This window comes from Bubalus bubalis, chromosome X (genome assembly GCF_019923935.1).
Source record: "Bubalus bubalis isolate 160015118507 breed Murrah chromosome X, NDDB_SH_1, whole genome shotgun sequence".
In the NCBI taxonomy this organism is placed as follows: Eukaryota; Metazoa; Chordata; class Mammalia; order Artiodactyla; family Bovidae; genus Bubalus; species Bubalus bubalis.
The window spans coordinates 142,434,100-142,455,686 of NC_059181.1; the positions used below are offsets into that span (position 1 = coordinate 142,434,100).

Below are 21,587 nucleotides of genomic sequence, written 5' to 3' on the forward strand. Positions count from 1 at the left end.
GTGGGACTGTAAATGGTGCAGCCTCTATGTAAATCAGTTTGGTGAGTTCTTCTGTTAGTTAAACATAGAATTAACATGTTATCCAGCAATTCTCCTCCTAGTTGTGGACCCCCAAAATTGAAATCAGGTGTTCAAACAAAACTTGTACTTGAATGTCCATAGTAACCCTATTCACAATGGCAAAAAGGTAGAAGCAACACAAATGTCCACAAACATATGACTGGATAAATAAAATGTCATATATCCATAAAATGGAATATTATTCTCCCATTAAAAGGAACATACAATAATGTGAATGAATTACAGATAATGTGAATGAACTACAAAATATTACACTAAGAAGCTAGGTATAAAAGGTTACATGTCATATGATTCCATTTGTATGAAATACCCATAAAAAGTATATACCTAGAGACAGAAAGCATATTTGGATTTGCCAAGGAGCCAGGGTAGGGAGGTAATGAAGACTGACAATGCACATGGTGTTCTCATCTGTGGTGATGGAAATATTCTAGAATTAGATAACGGTGATGGTTACATATTGGGGATGTACTTCATGCTACTGAATTTGATACTTTAAAATGGTTAAAATGGCAACATTTGTTGTGTATTTTGCCGTAATAGAAGACCCATCTCATCATAAATTTAAGCATTTGTCCATACTTTCTCAATCTGTTCCACTGATCTACGTGACTATCTTTGTACAAGATTCATACTGTTTTGATTACTGTGGCTTTATGACTTCTGGGAATAGGTATGATAAATCCTTCAACTCTTTTCCTTTTTCAAAATGTTTTGGCTATTTAAGGTGATATAAATGTATATTCCACATACATTGTAAGATCAGCTTGTCAATTTCTACAGGAAATTCAGCTGATTTTGATAGATATTGGGCTCAATCTACAGATAAACTTGGGGAAGGTTGCCATATCGAGTCTCCCAATCCCTGAACTATCTTTACTAAGTTTAAATTTTCTCAGCTATGTCTTATAATTTTTAAGTGATTTTTAGTTTGCAGGTCTTCTTCATATTTTATGGGATCTATCCCTAATGTTTTATTCTTTTGAAGGCTATTGTGTATCCAGTTGCTTTCTTAATTTCATTTTTGGAATTTTTGGTGCTAGTATGTACACATATAAGCGATATTTTGATGTTGATATTGTGTCCTGTTGGCCTTGCTAAATTTGTTTATGGGTCTAGTGGCTTTTTTGTGTCTGTGCTTTACTTGTTATTTTCTCCATACAGGATGATCTGTGAATAAATAAAGCTTTATTTCTTCCTTCCCAATTAGGATGGATTTGTCAGGGTAGGGGGCTTATTCCATTTGCTCAAGCTTCCACTACAATGATGAATAGAAATGGCAATAGTAGACACCATGCATTGTTCCCAATATTAGGAACATTCTTTCACCATTAAATATTATGCACACTGAGGTTTTTTATAGACTATTTGCCAGAAGAATGAGTTCCTAACAATTTCAATGTTCTTAAAAGATTTTAAAATCATGAATGGGTATTGAATTTCACCAAATCCATTTTTTAAATCTTTTGGAATGATTATGTATTACCCCGTTGTTCTGTTAATATGAAGTATAACATTCACTGGTTTCCTGCCATGACCCCACCCAATTATAGTCCTCAGGATGCTCCCCTCCCCCAGCTTCTGGCCACCAGAGTGGGGTGAGCTCACCAACAGACCCTCTCCTCCAAGGGGGCACCACACCAGAAACAAGAGGCCTCTGTGTTTTGTTTTTTTTTTTTTATTGAACTCAAATAATTTTTTTTATTAACTTAGATAGACACAAGATTTGACAACACTGAAAACAAGAACATTTCTCTGACCAGGCTGTGCTGACTGGTGAAGAGTTCATCACACACAGAAAAGGGAAAGCTGTCTTATTCAAGTCGGTGATGGCGTAGAACCTCCACTGCCTGAAAAAGAGATTGTAAATAAATAAAGTGCATAGAGAGGAGAGCAGCAGAGGCCTAGTGAGATGAGGAAGAGGCGGGAGAGCAGCAGCAGCAAACTACTCAAGATCAAAACGGTAAGAAAAATAGTGGCAGGAGCACGTGCTGAGGACGTGTGCCCGCCCCTCCCACAGCCAATACCTTCGGGGGCAGACAGCCCCAGCCAGAGCCCCAAGGGGAGGGGGGATTCTCTGCAGGTGATGATGGGTCTCTGAGCCCGGGTCCCCTGAATCTCCAACATACTTTCTCCACTTTGGGAAGCGGCCTCCCAGGGCCCAGGCAGCTCCAACAGAGCTGGGAGCCTGGGGAGGACAGGATGCCCGTCCCCCAGAGCACACCCACTAAACAGCTCAGCACCTTCTGCAACGCACAGCCACTCATGTGTGCATAAACACTCACACACACGCATTCACACATGCACACTGACATGTATATTCACACCCACACACACACTCTCACACCCGTACCTTCACACACACACATCAGTACACTCATGCATCTGCACTCATCCCATACACTCATCCACCCACACACACATGCCCATGCTCACACACTCGGGCCCTCATGCATCAAATGCAAATTCGCACACACATCCCCACACTCACACATGCACTCAACATGCGCACTCACACACACATTCACGCACATATTAAGTAAAGACCCTCCCTAGTGCCCTCCCCAGGTCCTCTCAGGCTGGCCCAGAAGAGGCTGTGGCTGGGGATCCAGACACACAGAGCCTGAGACCCAAACTTGAAAAGGGCACATTTACGCATCAGCCCCAAGGAGGCCCCTGGTCCTCCGCTCCTCTCCTCCCCTGCAGCCCATGTCACAGTCTCTCAGAACTCCAGGGATGCAGTCCAAAGGCTGGCAGTCTCCCGGAAGTGGTCCTGGAGGGACACAGTTGGGGTGGAGGAGAGGCCACCAGGACCAGGGGTTTCCAGGCAACGTGGCACAAGGGAGGAAGCCACCAGCGCCCTTCCGTCTGTGGGAATCTGCGGGGGGCATGTGGTAGCCCGGGTGCAGCCTCAGGCCTCGGGGTGAGGCAGGCAGAGCTCTTCAGCTGGGACCTGGGTGGCTGAGAAGGGCACATGGTGTGAGGCTCAGCCCCTCTGCCCCAGGGGCAACCAGGCTGCTGTGGTTCTTAGTCCCAGGAACTGAGGACCAGGACCGCAAGCAATCAGTGAGGGGGCAGATGTGGATCTGGGATGGGGATGAGGCCCCCCCCATCAGTGCAGCTCCTGGTGCACCAGTCAGCAGCTCAGCCAGGACCGCTGCAGGCCCATCCAGAGCAGATGCTCCTGTGTGATCCTAGCAGGAGGGGCAGCCTGGAGACAGAGACATGGGGTCATGCATGGGTCTCAACTCCACCCCACCCACATGTATCCCTTCCCTCCTACTACACTCGGCCCCAGGAGCCAGCCAACACCCCCACCCAAGCTGAGAGGCCTATGCCACTCAACACCAAGGAACCCCTGGTTAAGCCTTGGGTGGGGCTTGGGTTGGGGTGGGGAGGTTTGTGTGTAAGGACCTTGCTCCCCAAGGGGGTTCTGGGACTCATCTCTCCTGTGACCATCTCAGCTCAGACTGTCCCCCAGTTCTTCCCTGTGACTTGCTCTCATCTTCCCGGCCACGGGCCTCTCTCTCTCTCTAGATGTCTTGGGAGCCTGTGCTCCCCTCCCCCATCCCACTGTGCCAGGTCTCCCAGAGACTGGGGGGCAGGTAGGCAGTGCAGACCCAGAGGCAGGTTCAGCTCCCCCACTTCTGATCTATGTGACAAGGGCAAATGTCTCCCTTCCCAGAGCCCAGCAGGTGGGGAGAACCTGCTCCACCGGAGTGTCTCTAATTCCATCCTTCCTTCCCCATGCTAGTACTGGATCACCAGGCCACCCCTCCCCTAGGGCTCTCCACCTGGAAGCCCTGCCTCTCCTCGAGGGGTCAGGCCCTTCTCTCGGGTGCTCCCCAGGCAACTCTAGGGTCAGGGGTGCCCCAGGCAGGGATTTGATTCTCTTAACCACAGAAGGGGCAGTTCACCACCTCTAACACCAGTTTCTGCAAGAACAACACGGGATTTGAGAGTTGCCTCTTCACCCAGAGATGTCCCCGTCTCCCCAGTTGTTGCCTAACCTACAAGGCTCTTCTCCATCTGCTCTCCCACCCCGGCCTGATAGCTGCCCTCCACTCAAGGAGACTCCCACTTTCCTAAATCCTTTGGGGGCACAGGGGCTGCTGGAGGCTGTCCAGGACTGGAGCAGCGCATTCTGTGGCACCAGGAGGGCACTGATAGGAGGTGGAGGGAGCGTGCTTGAGATGAGGCAGGGCTGGGAGGAACACGTCTTTCCCACTCTTCCCTGTCCCCTGATGCAAAGCTTTGGAGGGTGGAGAGGAGCAAGAGAGACAGCAGGAGCAGGCAGAGAGCAGTCCCAGAGACCTGCCAGGAGGAAGTCTTGTGAAGGGCTGAGAAAGCGACAGACCTGGGCTTGGGCCAAGAACACAACCATCCGTCCAGGCTGCCTCTCGAGGCGTGGAGGACAAGGGGGCCAGCATCCGCTCTCTTCTAGGGCTTTCCGGGCCTCTCCAGGGCCGTTTCCCTCCATTCCCCCGTGTTCAGGTGACATTACCGGGGCCATGGGCCGAGGTGATGGGCTGACCCTCGGAGATGCCCAGGAAGCCACCTCTCATCCCCAAGTTGTAAATATGACAAGGTTGTCCAGAGGGCCTGCGTGCACCCTGCCTTGCCTGCTCTTGGCTCGGCAGCTTTCCAGGCTGGCTTCCACGGGTCCCTTCCTCTCCCAAGCCGCCCAGGGGCTGGATATGTAGATGCCATGGCAACAGCCTCCCTCCAGCCCGCACGTCCAACCTCTGGCCTCCTACCTTAAGGTCAGGGTCAATCATTCATGTTTCTAATGAAGCATTTCTTCCTTCTGCTCCCTCCTTTGGCTAAAGTGAAACAACAGGTTGGCTGCACTCAGATAATTTTCTTGAGTTTGATGGAAAGGGCCCGTTTTGAGAGTTTTAGTGCAGTTCATCACCAGCCACAAAGTGGCTGGCCAGAGCTGGGGCTTCGGGACTGCGAGGTCGTTTCCGTACCCTGAATGTATCACCGTGATTTACATTGCCCACTGTTGTCTCAGCGTCTTTCATGGTGGCCTTTCTTAATACTTCGCATCCTGATGGTTGTATCTCTAATGTAGGAAGAGATACAGGTGGGTCATTTCCAGTGTCATTTTTGAGGTTTAACCCTGTTGGAATAAACAGAAGAATCAGCCATCTGTTTCCCAGAACAAGAAAACTGTAGGCATGGAAGAAAAATCAATGCTGACAGCTTTTTAAAAATACAGGAACAAGGGATTTTTGGTCCAATCTGGACAAAATGGCACAGACCCATTTTTCCCTGGTCTTCCTTTCTGGGCACAACTACAAATCCATTCAAGAATGCAAGATACAATGAACAGAGAATTCTGTAAAGTGGTAAGAGGAAGGCAAAATGGTTTGGGACTCTAGGACTAGAAGAGTAACACAGTAGGTATCTTACATCCCCACATCCAAAAATGTAGGCAACCCAGATCTCGTGTTTTCCAAATCTCAACTGAGCAACAGAAGGCTACCTGAATAGGCTCACTCCATCCGCAATCGGAAACGGGAAACCGTCTGACAACATCAGAACTCCAATCGGAGACATCAGATTTGTCATGCAGAACTAGCAAGATGGACCTAGCTAACCAGCCACTAGCAGCCGGCCCCAGGAAGCCTCTCCATCCCTACGGGTCAGAGATTGCCACTGAGAGACACTCTAGCCTAAGTAAAGATCTTCCTCATTCCTCACTCTCTGGCAGCATGAGCAGGAGCACATGGGAATCCCAGCAGTACCACATAAATCGAGGAGACCAAAATAATACCATAAAGGCTCTGAAAATTAAGCTGTCACTAGACACATATTCCACAAAGTAGAAAAGAACTTACATGCTAAACTAAAACAGAGTGACTGCCCATTAAAATATTTAAATAGGACTCAGACTCTCCTAACATAATAGACAAAATGATCAGGATACAAAAAAATAAATCACACAGCACACCTAGAACCAAAAAAAAAAAAACCAAAGAAAAAAACCACAACTTGAGTGAGAAAAGGCAATCTGGCAAAAATGGAATCAGATTGATAATCAAAACCAGAAAGACAACAGAAAAATTTTAAATATATGGGAACAAATGGAAATATACTTCTAAATAATCCATGATTCAAAGAGAAAGTCTCAAGGGAAATTTAAAAATACATACTTAAATGAAAATGAAATTATATAATATAATCAAAGTATATGGAATGCAGCTATAGGAATGCTCAGAGGAAAATGTATAGCCCTAAAAGGCACACAACAGAAAAGAGGAAAGCTCTCAAATAAATAATCTAAGTTTCTACCTCAAGAAACTAGAAAAAAGGGAAAATAAAAATTGAAGGAATAATAAAGATCACAGCAGAAATTAAACAAAAAACTTGCTCCTCAAAAAATTAATAGAACTGATAAACCTGTATTAACTTAGGCAAAAATGAAAGAAGATGCAAACCATCCATATCAGGAAGGAACTGGGTCTATCACTACACATTCTGCAGCAATTAAAGAGATAATAAGGGAATACTATCACCAACTTATGTTCACAAATGTTAAAAGTTAGGGGAAAATGGGTAAATTTCTCAAAATCTACAAACTACCAGAATTCAACCAGTGTGAAATAGATAATCTGAACAGCACTCTGAAAATTAAAACGAATTCATAATTAAAAAGCTGCCAAAACAGACATCTCCAGATTCATATAGTGTTACTGGAGCGTTCTACAAAATATCTGTACAATTAACACCACTTTCATATCATCTCTTCCAGAAAAGAAGAACTATTACCCAAATCATTTCATAAGGCCAGTAATTACCCTGGTAAGAAAATCACACAAAGACAGTACTCAGAAGGAAAACTACAGACTAACATCTCCCATGAACTTCAACACGAAAATCCTCAACAAAATATTGGCAAGCTGAATGTAACAGTATGTAAGCATTATATACCGTGATCAAGTAGGATTTCCATATTTGAAATCAATCAACATAACCCACCATATATCAACCAGCTTTGAAAGATCATAATCCCATTAACTGACACAGAAAAGTATTTGACAAACCCTACATCCATAAACGATAAAAAAAAAAAAAACTCAAGAGGGACTTCCCTGGTGGACCAGTGGCTAAGACTCCACATTCCCAATACAAGGGGCCCAGGTTCAATTCCTGGTCAGGGAACTAGATACCGAAAGGACGTAACTAAGAATTTGTACGCCACAACTAAGAGTTCACACACTTCAACTAAAAAGATCCCGAGGGCTGCAATGAAGACCCAGCACAGCCAAAAATAAATAAATAAAACCCTAGGAAAGTTAGGAATTATTATCAACCTGATAAAGTATCAATAAAAACCCTGCACTAACATCACAGGTAAAAGTGAAAGACGTAACGTTTCCATGATAAAATTCAGAAGAAGGCAAGGATGTTTGCTCTCACCATTCTTATTCAACATTGTACCAGAAGTTGGACCTACTGCAACAAGGCAACAAATAAAGAAAGAAATAAAAAGCACTGTAGATCATGTGACTATGTATAAAAACCCCAAGAAATTTACCAAAAAAAACCTTCATAGAACTCATAAGCAAGTTCAGTAGGGTCAAAGGATAAAAGAAGAAAACATAAAATTAGAGGCAGACCTATATAAAAACACTGAACATTTGTTTTAACAAAAATTTAAAATAATACCATTTACAGTTGTGCCAATGAAAATTAAATGCTCCTGCATATACTTGGCAAACATGTAGAGGATCTGCACACTGAAAATTATAAAAAGTAGATGAACAACTATACGCCAACAAAAACATAGATAAAATAAATTTTTTTCTCTATCAAAAAGTTGGTGATGGGACTTCCCTGGTGGTCCAGTGGTTAAGAATCCACCTTCCAATGCAGGGGACTCAGGTCTGATCCCTGGTTGGGGAACGAAAATCCCACATGCCCCAGGGCAATGAAGCTAGCACCCTGCAACTAGCAAGAGCCCTGGAGCTGTAACTAGGGAAGCCTGCACACCACAGTAAAGACCCAGTGTAGCCAAAATAGATAAGTAGATAGCATTTTTTAAATGATGAAAGAAATCAAAGAAAACTTGAAAAACATACTGTGTTCATTGTTTGGAAAAATCAACACAGTAAAGATATCATTCCTCCTCAAATTCACATATAGCTTAATGATATTTCTAGCAAAATTCCAAAAAAGTTTCTTATAGATAAGCGTATTCTAAACTTTACATGGAAAGGCACAGGCCCTAGCATAGCTTAAAATAAAATTTATCTTGACAAAAGAATAAAGTGGGAAGAAAGCCTCTATTTGATTCGGGCTTTCTATACTGTATAGCTACAGTAATCAAGACAGCGCAATATTGGCAGAGGGAGAGACACATAACTCGATGGAACAAAACAGATACACGAGTATGCCCAACTGATTTTGACCAAAGTGCAAAAGCAATTCAATGGAGGAAGGCCAGCCTTTTCAATAAACAAGGCTGAAGCAACTGGACCTACACAGGCAGAAAAACAAATGCGCTTCAATCTGAATTTCGTATCTTATATAGAATCTACTCAATATGAATCACAGACTTAAATGCAAACTTAAAAAACTTGTAGGAAAAACATAGAAAATTTTAGGGATCTATGGCTTGCCCTGATAGCAAAAATACAATCGGTAAAAAGAAAAGTGAAAAATTGGGCATCAAAATAAAAAACTTACTCTGTGGAAACCCATGGGAAGGGGATAAAAAGAAAAATATACAGACTTGGGGAAACTACTTGCAAACCATATACACAAGAAAGCACTACAATCTATAAAAGAACTCTCAAAATTCAACAGTTAAAAAACAACCTAATGAAAACCATGGCAAAGGCCGTTTCACTGAAGATAATGTAAAGATGGCAAATAAGCACATGAAAAACTACATCATCATCAGCTATTAGCGAAATGCAAGTCCAAGCCACAATGAGATAACATTACATACTTAACAGAAAGCCAAAAAAATTTTTTTAAATGGTAATACTATTAAACAATGGCAAGAATGTGGAGAAACGATCACATCCATTGCTGGCTAGGAAGGTCGAATGATGCAGCCCCTCTCAAAACCAGTTTAGCATTAAGCATCTAATTACCATATGAAACGGCAATTTCACTCTCTCTCTCTAAAACTTACCATCTCTACACAAAATTCTGTACAGGAATGTTCATGGCAGTTTTATTCACAATAGCCCAAGACTGAGGACAGCAAAAATACCTTTCAATGGTTTATCAATATTACGGAACACTTCTCAGCAGTAAAAATGAATGAACTACTGATACACACAGTAACTCAGATGAATTTCCAGGGAATTATTGTGAAGGAGAAAAGTTAATCTCCCAAAGCTGTATTTTTGAAATGACAAAATTTTTAAAAACTGTAAGCAGATCAGTGGTTGGCACAGGTTGGTGACGAGGTAGGGTGTGGGAGGGAAGGGTGTGTTGTTATATGGATAAAAGGGCAACAGGAAGGATCCTTGTGGTAATGGATCTTGATTGGGGTGGTGAATATACAAACCTCCACATGTGATCAAACCTTATATAACTAAATACATACACACCCACAAATGAATACAAGGAAAAATGGAACTATGAAAAAGGTCAGTGGACTGTACCCATTTTATTATCCTGGTTGTGACATCATATACGTTTGCAAAAGTTATCACTGAGGGAAAATGGGTAAAGTGTATATGGGTTCTTTGTATTACATTTTAAATATGCATGTGAATCTACAAATAAGTCAATAAAGAGGTTAATTTTTAAAAATATATAGGAACAAAATCTTAAAATTGTTAAGCCTTTATAAAGGCTCCTATTAAGGAATTTTCTCCTCTTCCTATATGTACATTTACCTCAAAGAGACTCTCCAAGAATGTCCTCGAACTCTTAGGGACATTGGGTCTATGGTTCTTGCCCTTGTGCTAAACACATGACTTTAAGTTTAGGGTGCAATGATAATGCTCTGAGAATAAAACTTGGAGGTCATGGACTGCCATCTAAATTCCAGACTATTTTCAGAAAAAGTGAATAACTCTCTATACTTTTATTTACTCCAAACATTTAAATGGGCGGAATCTTAAACTCAGTATCTTCTTTATATTCTACTGTGGCTGTGGCTGGATGTGCCATGAGGAAGCTAGGAACTAACCCTAAGGACACATGGAAACGTCGTGGGACAGGAGTCCTGTGGTATTCCAGCAGACCTGGTTAGAGATGAAGCGGTGGAGACCAGGATGGTAAGAGCAGAAGAGGTTGAGACATGGTTGTTTTCAGGACCTATTTTGAAGACGGAGTTAAGAGTACTTGCTCCCTGATTGGCTGGGGGGTAGGGTATAACAAAAGGACTGGAAAAAAGGATAACTGGAGGTTCGGGGCCTGAACAACTGGGTAAACTGTGCTTTCTACTGACATGGAAAAGATCTGGCAAGAGTGGGCTTGCAGGGTAGGGCAAGAGGATGATAGATCACGCAGTCTACTTAGGAGAAAGATGTGTATCTGTAAAAAGCTCTCCAGGTGATCTGGATCTGCCTTCCCTCTCCCTCACACCATCAAGCTGAGAACCAACCCACTGCTGGGACACTGGGACACTCTCACAGGTGTGCATTTTCCATGAACTGAGGATGTAACAGATTGCTCAATTGCTGTACAAAGGAAAGGAAGACTCTTTACCTAGAAAGGCGACATCCTCATAGATACCCTGCATTATATCAAGGTAGAGGGTCTTCTGATCAGGGGTCATTATTTTCCATTCTTCCTCCGAAAAATACAAGGCCACATCTTCAAATGTCAATGGACTCTAGAGAAGAGAGGAAGTTGTAGTTCAGTATACTCGCTACAACAGAAGCCGTCCTATCACTCATTTCTGAATTACATGGGAGGCCAGTTACCAAAAAAGTTAAGAGAAGATTCAAGGGAAAAGAAGTGAGATGACAGAAAAGGTGCCCAAGAGATCAGGACACAGCTTGGGAGGTGCCCAATCCCACAGCGCCAATTCTAGTTGCCTAGGGAACACCCGGGGCTAATGTGCCTCAGAGCATCTGCTGTGTAAGGCAGGATCATGGGCTGCAGAGAAAAGCAGACAAGGCCATATTCAGGCTGCCTGAAAACGCTTGTAAAGTACAGCTCACCTGGGACTTAGGCAAGGTGCGCTCAGATGCCAACTTCCACCTTGGGGAAAAGGTTGGACTCTCTTTAGCAGGCACAGCTGTGGGGAAGGAGCCAGAAAAAAAGTATATTTTCTGTTTATGAATACCCCAAACCAACTTCTACAGTTTTAAGACTCCTTCAGTAAAGACAGCTCAGCTTCACGTGTGTGTGTGCACACGCGAGCTCACACATGTGCACCCGAAGTGGCCTTCTCCTTATAAACTAGAACCAAAAAGCCACCACTCCATAGAACTGGTTCCCAGTTTTCATTAAATGAAAGGAAATCCACTGCTTTTCCTCTCATTAAAGAAAACGTTCACTGAGCTAGGCAAGCATTAGAGGTGTTTGAAAACTAAAACCTTGGTGGGAAACATGGGCGATTTATCCCTTTTTTCCTGGTGTACAATTCTCTTCCCACTCTGCCACTGACAGCCCATTTCTGATCCCAATTTCTCCTCTAACTTCTAACGGTGAGATGACCCCCCACCTTGTCCCTGCTCTACCTTCTTCTCCCCTCTCAAATTTCCATAGAGGAAGGTCCACATTGTGAATACCAGGGTTCTGTGGTTTGGATGCTTCTGTACCCCAGAATGGCCTTCACCTTCACTCACCACTGACCTACTACTGTACTCCCACTAGAAAGACATCCTAACTGAAAGCATGACTGGGCACCTGGAAAATTCCCACGGAATGCTCCCTGAACCAATTACTATCACAGCTCCCAGGAGAAGATAATTATGATGAAACTCCTCACCTCCTTCATCCACAGGCTGGCTTTCTTTCTGAGTATTCCAGCCCGGCTCCTGCAGTACCTGGTATATATTCGAACATTCTTCCTGGAACACACCCATTGGTTGGGGCTCTGCTGGCTTCCACTTAAAGACTGGGGCCACTTCTGTTCCTCCCAAGAGCGCTGTGTCATTTCCCAGTTCATGGGCTGTGACCTACAAATAACCCCCATCCTCATTAGAAAAGAGCTTTTGGTTTTGGGGTGGTGATGGAAGAACAAACAAGAGTCGAGTCCAGGTTTGGGGAGTGTGTAAGGAAATTTTTAAAAATGAAGAGATATATTGCGCCATGATTCTCTCACAAGGAACTGTACACATGATCTGGGAAAATCAGATTAAAATGAGAGAAGCTATGACTGTTGCTTGCCTCCACAGCTCCTTGGACAGCCACAGCTCAGGCCACGAGCAGGGTAGGGGCAGGCTGCCTGTTCTCTCACTGCCTCCAAGCTCTTGCTTTCTAGACTTGGATCCTTGATTTAGTGGACTTTTATTTTCTAGTTTCCTCTAAAGAATAAGAAAATGAATAAAAGAGGGTTTTCTGTCAGTTGGATTTTCCAATCCTCCCACGTCCAGGGAACAATTTCATGGAGAAAGGGGATGCAGCAGAGGAAAAAATGGGGGAAGAGCTGGATTCAACTTTCCGCCATACACTTCAGGTGTATAAGACACTTGTGCTCAAGGCGGGCTCTCAAGGAGAAGTACGCTGCCATCTCCCCAGGGCAGGCCTGGTTACCCACTCACCAGCAAGGCCAAGCCAAAGCATGAAGGCAGGCCACGGAGACGCTTTTCTCCTGGCCCTGAGATGTGTGTTCCCAGCCCAGAGAGCACCACCCCTTAGCATTCAGATTTTCTCCATTTTACTGTTAGCCTTTTTCTTCTTTCTGATCCTTGTTTGCCTTTTCTCTTTCCATTTCTTCTCTTTCTTTGCAGTCTCCCCAGAAAGGTTTGATTTACACTTTGGCTGCTACCCTCTCCTGCCTTTGACCTTTAAAACCCTGCATTTGGAGGTTTTTTTTCTCCCTTCCTAGCATTTTCTTGCCTTTTATTTCTTGGCTGCTAAGTCCTGTCTCCCTGGCCATGCTAGGCCAGGCCCACCACCTTCACTTCACCCTGGCCCTAAAGAGGGCAAAACGCATTTCTTTTTCTAAGGCCAGGAAAAGACTCTCAGGAACTCCCAAACCTGGAAGCTGTCACTGCAAGCCTGTGATTTCAGATTGCACTTAGTTATTCTAAAGGAACAACAGAAGAGGGACTTAATCCATCTCATTCTCCAATTATTGACCCCACTCTCACCCTCTTTCACAGTGTACATGTAAGGAATCTTTCTGCTCACCTCATTGCTTATTCCACCAGATTCTCTCTGAAAGCGGTCTACCAGGGCCACAGCCTCTTTGACGTTCTGTGGATGATACTTCTGCACCCAGTTCTGGATATGACTGGGCAGAACGTCCAGGAACTGCTCCAGCACCAGCAATTCCAAGATTTGCTCTTTTGAGTGGATCTCTGGCCTCAGCCACTGAGAGCATAATTCCTGCAGTTGGCTGACGGCCTCATACGGTCCAGGTGCGTCATGATAACAGAAGCTCCGGAAGTGCTGGCGAGCACTCTCAGGATTAAGACTGCCCATCTGTGGGCTGGATTTCTTACTCTTATTGGAACTCTCTTTCACAGACCTCTTAGTCCCCTGTAAAACCTCCACATGTGGGTACAAGCATGCAGGTGCCTTCACAGGGCTCATCATTATTTGCTCTGGAAACAGCTTTTCTCCTGCTTGTGACATCCTCCTGGGCCACCTGATAACTGAGGCCTTGTCAGGTTTGGTACAAAACCAATGAGTGGATCTTCTCCCCAAGGGCACTGAGAGAGGGGAGGAAAAAAAAAGTACACATCAAGAAGAAAGCCACATGACGCACATTTACTACTTATAGTTATCAGTGAAGAACAGAAAGTTATCAGAAAAGGAGGAACAGAAAGTAACCGTTCTGCCTCCTCTTTAAAATTAACTGCCACTCGAGAAGGCCCAAGACTCAGGACATGTTTTGAACCTTTCCTCTGTTACCCAACTTTGAAACAAATATACAACTCTGGAAAGACAAATGTTAGTTCATCACTTTTTCTTTAAGGTTGAGGGATGAAAAAACTTCCATGCATTTGCTAAAAGGAGCTTTGAAGTTATCCAATACTTAATCTGTGCACTTCCTGTCCCACCTTTATAAACGGGGGTATTTAACTTTCTCTACATTTTAATAGATCATTCCAGTTTCTTATGCTCAGTGAGATGAGGGACAACTGCTCTGTCCTTCAACTTCTTATGCAGACTGATTCCTTTACTTCATGGAACATCTACATTCTCTTCTCCATCATATTAATACTTGAAGGGAAACTGAGACACCCAGATCAGAAAAAAATTAGAGAAAAAGTAACCTTCTTCCTATCACCAAGTTTCCCCTACTAATATATCAGATGGAATTAACACTGCTTCTTTGGCACCTCCTGGGAACACATATGAATGTTACGGTGCCCCTTTTACAGAGAAGGCAATGGCACCCCACTCCAGTACTCTTGCCTGGAGAAGCCCATGGACGGAGGAGCCTGGCGGGCTGCCGTCCGTGGGGTCCCACAGAGTCGGACACGACTGAGGCGACCTCGCAGCAGCAGCCCCTTTCTACCTGTGTATGAAAATTTCTGCTCACTTTACTAGAAAAACTGACAGCTGGCTTTGTTTCCAAGAGAGCCAAACGTCACACTCTTAAAACAAACAAACAAACAAACGGAGAAACAGGGACGATTGAGGTTCTTCAGAAACAAGAAAGGTCCTAGAAAAGGTAACCCTTGTCTTGACTTGACATTTCCTCAGGGTCAGAGAGATTTTTAAGCAAGGCTGACGATGGCCTTGAGAGTCTGATTTTCTCAGAGGTGACCCAAGAGAAACAACAACAAAGCTCTTGCAAGGAAGCCACAGGTGTTCAAAGAAATGGCTCGAGAGGTACACGGACACTTCCTGCATTTCTCTGTCAGCAGAAACTAGTCTTGGAGGCTGAAACGACCGCTTTCTCGGAGCTTCCCCGCTAGCTCAGTTTTAGTCAAGAATCCGCCTGCAACGCAACGCAACGCAACGCAGGAGGCCCCAGTTCGATTCCCAGGCCGCGAAGATCTGCTGGAGAAGGGATAGGCTCCCCACACGCCAGTATTCTCGGGACTTCCCCCTTGTGGCTCAGGTGGTAAAGAATCCGCCCACAATGTGGCAGACCTAGGTTCGACCCCGGGGTTGGGAAGATCCCCTGCAGGCGGGAAACGCTACCCACTCCAGGGTTCTGGCCTGGAGAATTTCCATGGACTGTATCCGCAAAGAGTTGGACACCACTGCGCGACTTTCAAATTCACCAGCAATACGCTCGTAAGCCAGCAGAAACGGGCAAGTTTCGCTGGGTGCACTGGTAGGCCTTTCGGCCCTATGGCCCACCTACACCTTCTGGGTCCAGACTACCAAAAGCTCTCAACACACCAGCAGCCTCCGAGTCTACTTCCGCAGCAACCCTGGGTTTGGTTTCCACACGGTGTACCAAAGGTTGCTTCCGCAGGTTAGATATGACTGTAGGTGCCTGCCTGAGGACCGGCCTCCTCGAGAACAGGTATCGCCGGGTCTCAGACCCACCCGCCGCCGGGCCAAGCAGCCACAGCGGAAACGAAAAGGCCGCCCGCCCCGGCTAACTTCCGGCCTTCCCGCCACCCGCGCTGGCTCCTGAGGTATCTCTAAGGGTATGGCTCGTTATTTCTCGAGGCTCTCCTGACCACACCCCGAAGGAAAATCAGCTTCTCGATTACCTCCACCCAGCTCTGGCTTCCCTGGACGCCAATTCCCTCTTCCTGGGCTCGGCTATGCAGTCACCACACCTCGCGCCGTCGCGGGGAGGAAGGCAGGTCCGGGTTCCCGCGCCCAGGCGGCGGTGCCGGGAAGGCGCGAGGCCCCGGGCGCGCGCGGACCTTGGAAGTTCCGTCCCCGGCGCGACCCCTCTAGCGCCTCGAGACCGTACCCCGGCTCGCCATTTTGGGGTCTCGCGCTGTGGGCCGGGCGCCCACCGGAAAAGAAAGGATGGCTTCCGGGGGCTGCGTTATAGCCACGCCCATCACCGCCCCCCCCCCCCCCCCAACCCGCGTATTCGCGCCCGCGGGAGTCAGTAAGTGTCCCGCAGGTCTGCCCCATCCTGGGGTCGGCCCCGGATGCAGACAAAAAGCACAGTTCAGGTCACCGAGTCTCGGGCTCACGAGAGTCCCAGCGGCGCCGCGAAGGAGGCTGTCTCCTGCGAGCGTCCTCGATCTCGGACCCCGTCCCCCCCACACCCCCCCCCCACCCCCGACTTGCCGCGTGTCTTGCGTCCAGATTACTGCTGAATCGCCTTCCAACAGACGGTGGCCTTTTCTACCGGGAAGTTCGCCTGGCGAGGACCCCTATCTCCGAAAGTCATCACTAGGATTGTCCCGGGGACTCGAGTTAAGAGGCTTTTGGTCCTCCTCCTTGCCAGACCCCCTCGCTGGATGGGGAGAAGCAGTCCCTGATATTTTTAACATCCTTTTCTGGTTTGCAGGCACGTGCTGCCCAACTATTATTGTTTATTCTTGCTGCTGCTGCTGCCGCCAAGTCGCTTCAGTCGTGTCCGACTCTGTGCGACCCCATGGACGGCAGCCCACCAGGCTCCCCCGGTCCCTGGGAGTCTCCAGGCAAGAACACCGGAGTGGGTTGCCATTTTCTTCTCCAACGCATGAAAGTGAAAAGGGAAAGTGAAGTCGCTCAGTCGTGTCCGACCCTCAGCGACCCCACGGACTGCAGCCTTCCAGGCTCCTCCGTCCATGGGATTTTCCAGGCAAGAGTACTGGAGTGGGGTGCCATTGCCTTCTCCGTTATTCTTGTGAGGTAGGTTTAACCTCGTGGTGTCCCTTCCGTTTACATTTCTCTTTGACATCTAAAGAAATTCAGATACAGGACGCGGCGTCCACAGAGTCACGTGGATTACAGGCGGCAGATTTTAGACCAATTGTAGGTCTCCTGTTGTCATACCCCATGCTTTTGCTCCTGTATTCTGCGTCCCTGAAGGACAGGACTCTTGTTTCATCTTACACGTCCTGTAGTGCTTAGCATAGCTCTTTGGAGAAGGCATCTTTCTAAGAACCCGGATATCTCAGGGTGTCAGTGTCTCCCAATTCTCATCGTTTACCTAAGTATTGAGCCATTTGGCGGAGAAGGCAATGGCACCCCACTCCAGCACTCGTGCCTGGAGAAGCCCATGGACGGAGGAGCCTGGCGGGCTGCCGTCCGTGGGGTCCCACAGAGTCGGACACGACTGAGGCGACCTCGCAGCAGCAGCCCCTTTCTACCTGTGTATGAAAATTTCTGCTCACTTTACTAGAAAAACTGACAGCTGGCTTTGTTTCCAAGAGAGCCAAACGTCACACTCTTAAAACAAACAAACAAACAAACAAACAAACAAACGGAGAAACAGGGACGATTGAGGTTCTTCAGAAACAAGAAAGGTCCTAGAAAAGGTAACCCTTGTCTTGACTTGACATTTCCTCAGGGTCAGAGAGATTTTTAAGCAAGGCTGACGATGGCCTTGTGAGTCTGATTTTCTCAGAGGTGACCCAAGAGAAACAACAACAAAGCTCTTTCAAGGAAGCCACAGGTGTTCAAAGAAATGGCTCGAGAGGTACACGGACACTTCCTGCATTTCTCTGTCAGCAGAAACTAGTCTTGGAGGCTGAAACGACCGCTTTCTCGGAGCTTCCCCGCTAGCTCAGTTTTAGTAAAGAATCCGCCTGCAACGCAACGCAGGAGACCCCAGTTCGATTCCCAGGCCGCGAAGATCTGCTGGAGAAGGGATAGGCTACCCACACGCCAGTATTCTCGGGACTTCCCCCTTGTGGCTCAGGTGGTAAAGAATCCGCCCACAATGTGGCAGACCTAGGTTCGACCCCGGGGTTGGGAAGATCCCCTGCAGGCGGGAAACGCTACCCACTCCAGGGTTCTGGCCTGGAGAATTTCCATGGACTGTATCCGCAAAGAGTTGGACACCACTGCGCGACTTTCAAATTCACCAGCAATACGCTCGTAAGCCAGCAGAAACGGGCAAGTTTCGCTGGGTGCACTGGTAGGCCTTTCGGCCCTATGGCCCACCTACACCTTCTGGGTCCAGACTACCAAAAGCTCTCAACACACCAGCAGCCTCCGAGTCTACTTCCGCAGCAACCCTGGGTTTGGTTTCCACACGGTGTACCAAAGGTTGCTTCCGCAGGTAAGATATGACTGTAGGTGCCTGCCTGAGGACCGGCCTCCTCGAGAACAGGTATCGCCGGGTCTCAGACCCACCCGCCGCCGGGCCAAGCAGCCACAGCGGAAACGAAAAGGCCGCCCGCCCCGGCTAACTTCCGGCCTTCCCGCCACCCGCGCTGGCTCCTGAGGTATCTCTAAGGGTATGGCTCGTTATTTCTCGAGGCTCTCCTGACCACACCCCGAAGGAAAATCAGCTTCTCGATTACCTCCACCCAGCTCTGGCTTCCCTGGACGCCAATTCCCTCTTCCTGGGCTCGGCTATGCAGTCACCACACCTCGCGCCGGTGCGGGGAGGAAGGCAGGTCCGGGTTCCCGCGCCCAGGCGGCGGTGCCGGGAAGGCGCGAGGCCCCGGGCGCGCGCGGACCTTGGAAGTTCCGTCCCCGGCGCGACCCCTCTAGCGCCTCGAGACCGTACCCCGGCTCGCCATTTTGGGGTCTCGCGCTGTGGGCCGGGCGCCCACCGGAAAAGAAAGGATGGCTTCCGGGGGCTGCGTTATAGCCACGCCCATCACCGCCCCCACCCTCCCCCCCCCCCTCCCCCCCCCCCCCCCCCCAACTCGCGTATTCGCGCCCGCGGGAGTCAGTAAGTGTCCCGCAGGTCTGCCCCATCCTGGGGTCGGCCCCGGATGCAGACAAAAAGCACAGTTCAGGTCACCGAGTCTCGGGCTCACGAGAGTCCCAGCGGCGCCGCGAAGGAGGCTGTCTCCTGCGAGCGTCCTCGGTCTCGGACCCCGCCCCCCCCAACCCCCCTACCCCCCACCCCCCGACTTGCCGCGTGTCTTGCGTCCAGATTACTGCTGAATCGCCTTCCAACAGACGGTGGCCTTTTCTACCGGGAAGTTCGCCTGGCGAGGACCCCTATCTCCGAAACTCATCACTAGGATTGTCCCGGGGACTCGAGTTAAGAGACTTTTGGTCGTCCTGGCCAGACCCCTCGCTGGATCAGGAGCAGCAGTCCCTGGTATTTTTAAAATCCTTTTCTGGTTTGCAGGCACATACCTCGCAACTGTTGTTGTTTATTCTTGTTAGGTAGGTTTTAACCTCATGGTGTCCCTTCCATTTATATTTCTCTTTGACATATAAAGAAATTCAGATACAGGACGTGTTGTCCGCAGTCACGTGGATTACAGGCGGCAGATTTTAGACCAATGTAGGTCTCCAGTTGTAATACCCCATGCTTTTGCTAGTATATTATACGTCCCTGAAGGACAGGACTCTTGTTTCATCTTACACGTCCTGTAGTGCTTAGCATAGTTCTTTGGAGAAGGCATCTTTCTAAGAACCCGGATATCTCAGATTGTCAGTGTCTCCAAATTTTCATTGTTTACCTAGTATTTAGCCATTTGGTGGAGAAGGCAATTGCACCCCACTCCAGTACTCTTGCCTGGAAAATCCCATGGATGGAGGAGCCTGGTAGGCTGCAGTCCATGGGGTCGCTAAGAGTCAGAGAAGACTGAGCGACTTCACTTTCACTTTTCACTTTCATGCACTGGAGAATTAAATGGCAACCCACTCCAGTATTCTTGCCTGGAGAATCCCAGGGACGTGAGAGACTGTTGGGCTGCCGTCTATGGGGTCGCACAGTCTCAGACACGACAGAAGCGATTTAGCAGCAGCAGAGCCATTTGGACAAAAGTTATCTATAAGAATCGAAGAGGAAAAACTATGTGTAGCTCAGTGGTACAGTGGAGATGAAACTGAGGTTAGTGTGAAAAATAAGTGTGAGAAACTACTCTGGCAAGGATACCAGAGATCTGCACGCCAAGGAGGAAAATAAACAAGGAGCGCCTGTCCGCCTTTTAACATGCAAACTAAGATTACACTCAGAAGATAGGGTTAATCCTTATTTGCAGAGCAAAGCTGCCCAAAAGTGTGAGAGGACACAGAGCATTATCTGTGATTGTAAAACTAGTAAACATGTTTGCTTCACCAGGGAGTCGTTTTCAGAATGATTCTTTCAAAGCTGTGTTCCTGAGGTCAGGCATTTTCAACCGAATGTTTTATGACAATGGAAGAAAAGTCAGAGCATTGTTGCTTCTGGATAATTCCAGGCTTACCTTTCAGCTGGGTCACTAACCAGTGAGGATGGTCAGATAAAGGCATTTTCTTTTTCCTCTTTTTTAAATAGTGAGATTTGTAAACCATGTGAATTTAATATTAATCTGCTCAAAGTTATTCCTTATAATTGTCTTCAATAGAAATTAGATTATACAGTTAGCCATTTAGAATGAATATGGAAATAAGTATAATGATCTCTTCAGTTTTCCTTATTACCTACTATGGCTTATATGCTTCAAAGAAAAGAAAAAAAAAATTTTAAATGACTAGAGTCTCCAGGAATACAGGTTGTAATTCACTTAAATTTCATTACATATTATTAATATGATTAGTGGTTTAAGCATACATTGACCCATGTTTTCCGTTATAAAACTCTGCATAATGAAAGGTTTATAGTTTACTTATAATTTAAATCCATAACGCCCAGATCCCTTCCATACTTATGTTTTGGGTAATATGTTTGAAACACTAAGTAAAAAAGAGAAGGTATGCAAAATCTGTGTAAAAAGGATTTTCTTTCCTCTAAACACTTCAACTTTGAGTCACCCAAGGAATCAAGATGCGATCCTGAGCAGCAAACAACTTTATAGGTGGACGGAAGAATACTGGAGTGGGTTACCATGTCCTCTTCCAGGGGATCGTCTTGACCCAGGGATGGAACCCGTGTCTCTTACATCTCCTGCATTGGCAGACGGGTTCTTTACCACTAGTGAAAGCTTACCAGAAGGGGGGCTGAACTGGGGACTAGGTGAAGACCCCTGTTGGAATGCCTTTTTAGTGCCTAAGAGCAATTACATGGGCCTCCTCTTAGCTCCGGCGTCAAGGGAAACATTCCAAGTAGGAGCAACGTCAGTCTGGTGACATCATAAGATCTGTATGGGGGCTCTTACAGTGGCTGCAGTGGGGAGAGGGTACATCCTTATGAGACTTACCATTCACGTCAATTACCATCTTACCCAGGCAGAACTGCACGCTCACTGGTTCCGGTTTTGTTCCCTGTGACTTCTGCACTGATGTTCTGCAGAACCGTGCTGGTCACCCTAACTTTGCCTCACTCTACCAGGAACTGCCCAACACGCCCACGATATCTGAACATGTATTGTGGCTCTCATGTAGTAGGCAAAAGGATCACTTCACATAGGAAGGTGTCAGATTACCTACCACCTTTCTTACCT

At 46.9% G+C, this 21,587-nt stretch overlaps 1 protein-coding gene across 4 annotated transcripts; it reads right to left on the reverse strand.

Moving 5' to 3' along the window:
• Nucleotides 1–1,753: 1,753 nt before the first annotated feature.
• On the reverse strand, nt 1,754–18,844 carry LOC112582363 (zinc finger protein 75D). 4 transcript variants are annotated; one of them, XM_045164434.1, is made up of 7 exons: nt 18,561–18,844; nt 13,363–13,886; nt 11,996–12,185; nt 11,223–11,299; nt 10,765–10,891; nt 4,839–5,206; nt 1,754–1,931 (listed from the first exon to the last, which is right to left on the reverse strand). In XM_045164434.1, the coding sequence occupies exons 2-6, from the start codon at nt 13,807–13,809 to the stop codon at nt 4,980–4,982; spliced, it is 1,068 nt and encodes a 355-aa protein (XP_045020369.1). In that variant the 5' UTR covers nt 13,810–13,886; nt 18,561–18,844; the 3' UTR covers nt 1,754–1,931; nt 4,839–4,979. The 4 variants fall into 4 exon arrangements, with proteins under 4 accessions (XP_045020369.1, XP_025133175.3, XP_045020368.1 ...); XM_025277390.3 differs by lacking the exon at nt 18,561–18,844 and adding an exon at nt 15,855–16,145 and having other exon boundaries at nt 5,055–5,206; XM_045164433.1 differs by lacking the exon at nt 18,561–18,844 and adding an exon at nt 15,855–16,141.
• Nucleotides 18,845–21,587: the final 2,743 nt, after the last annotated feature.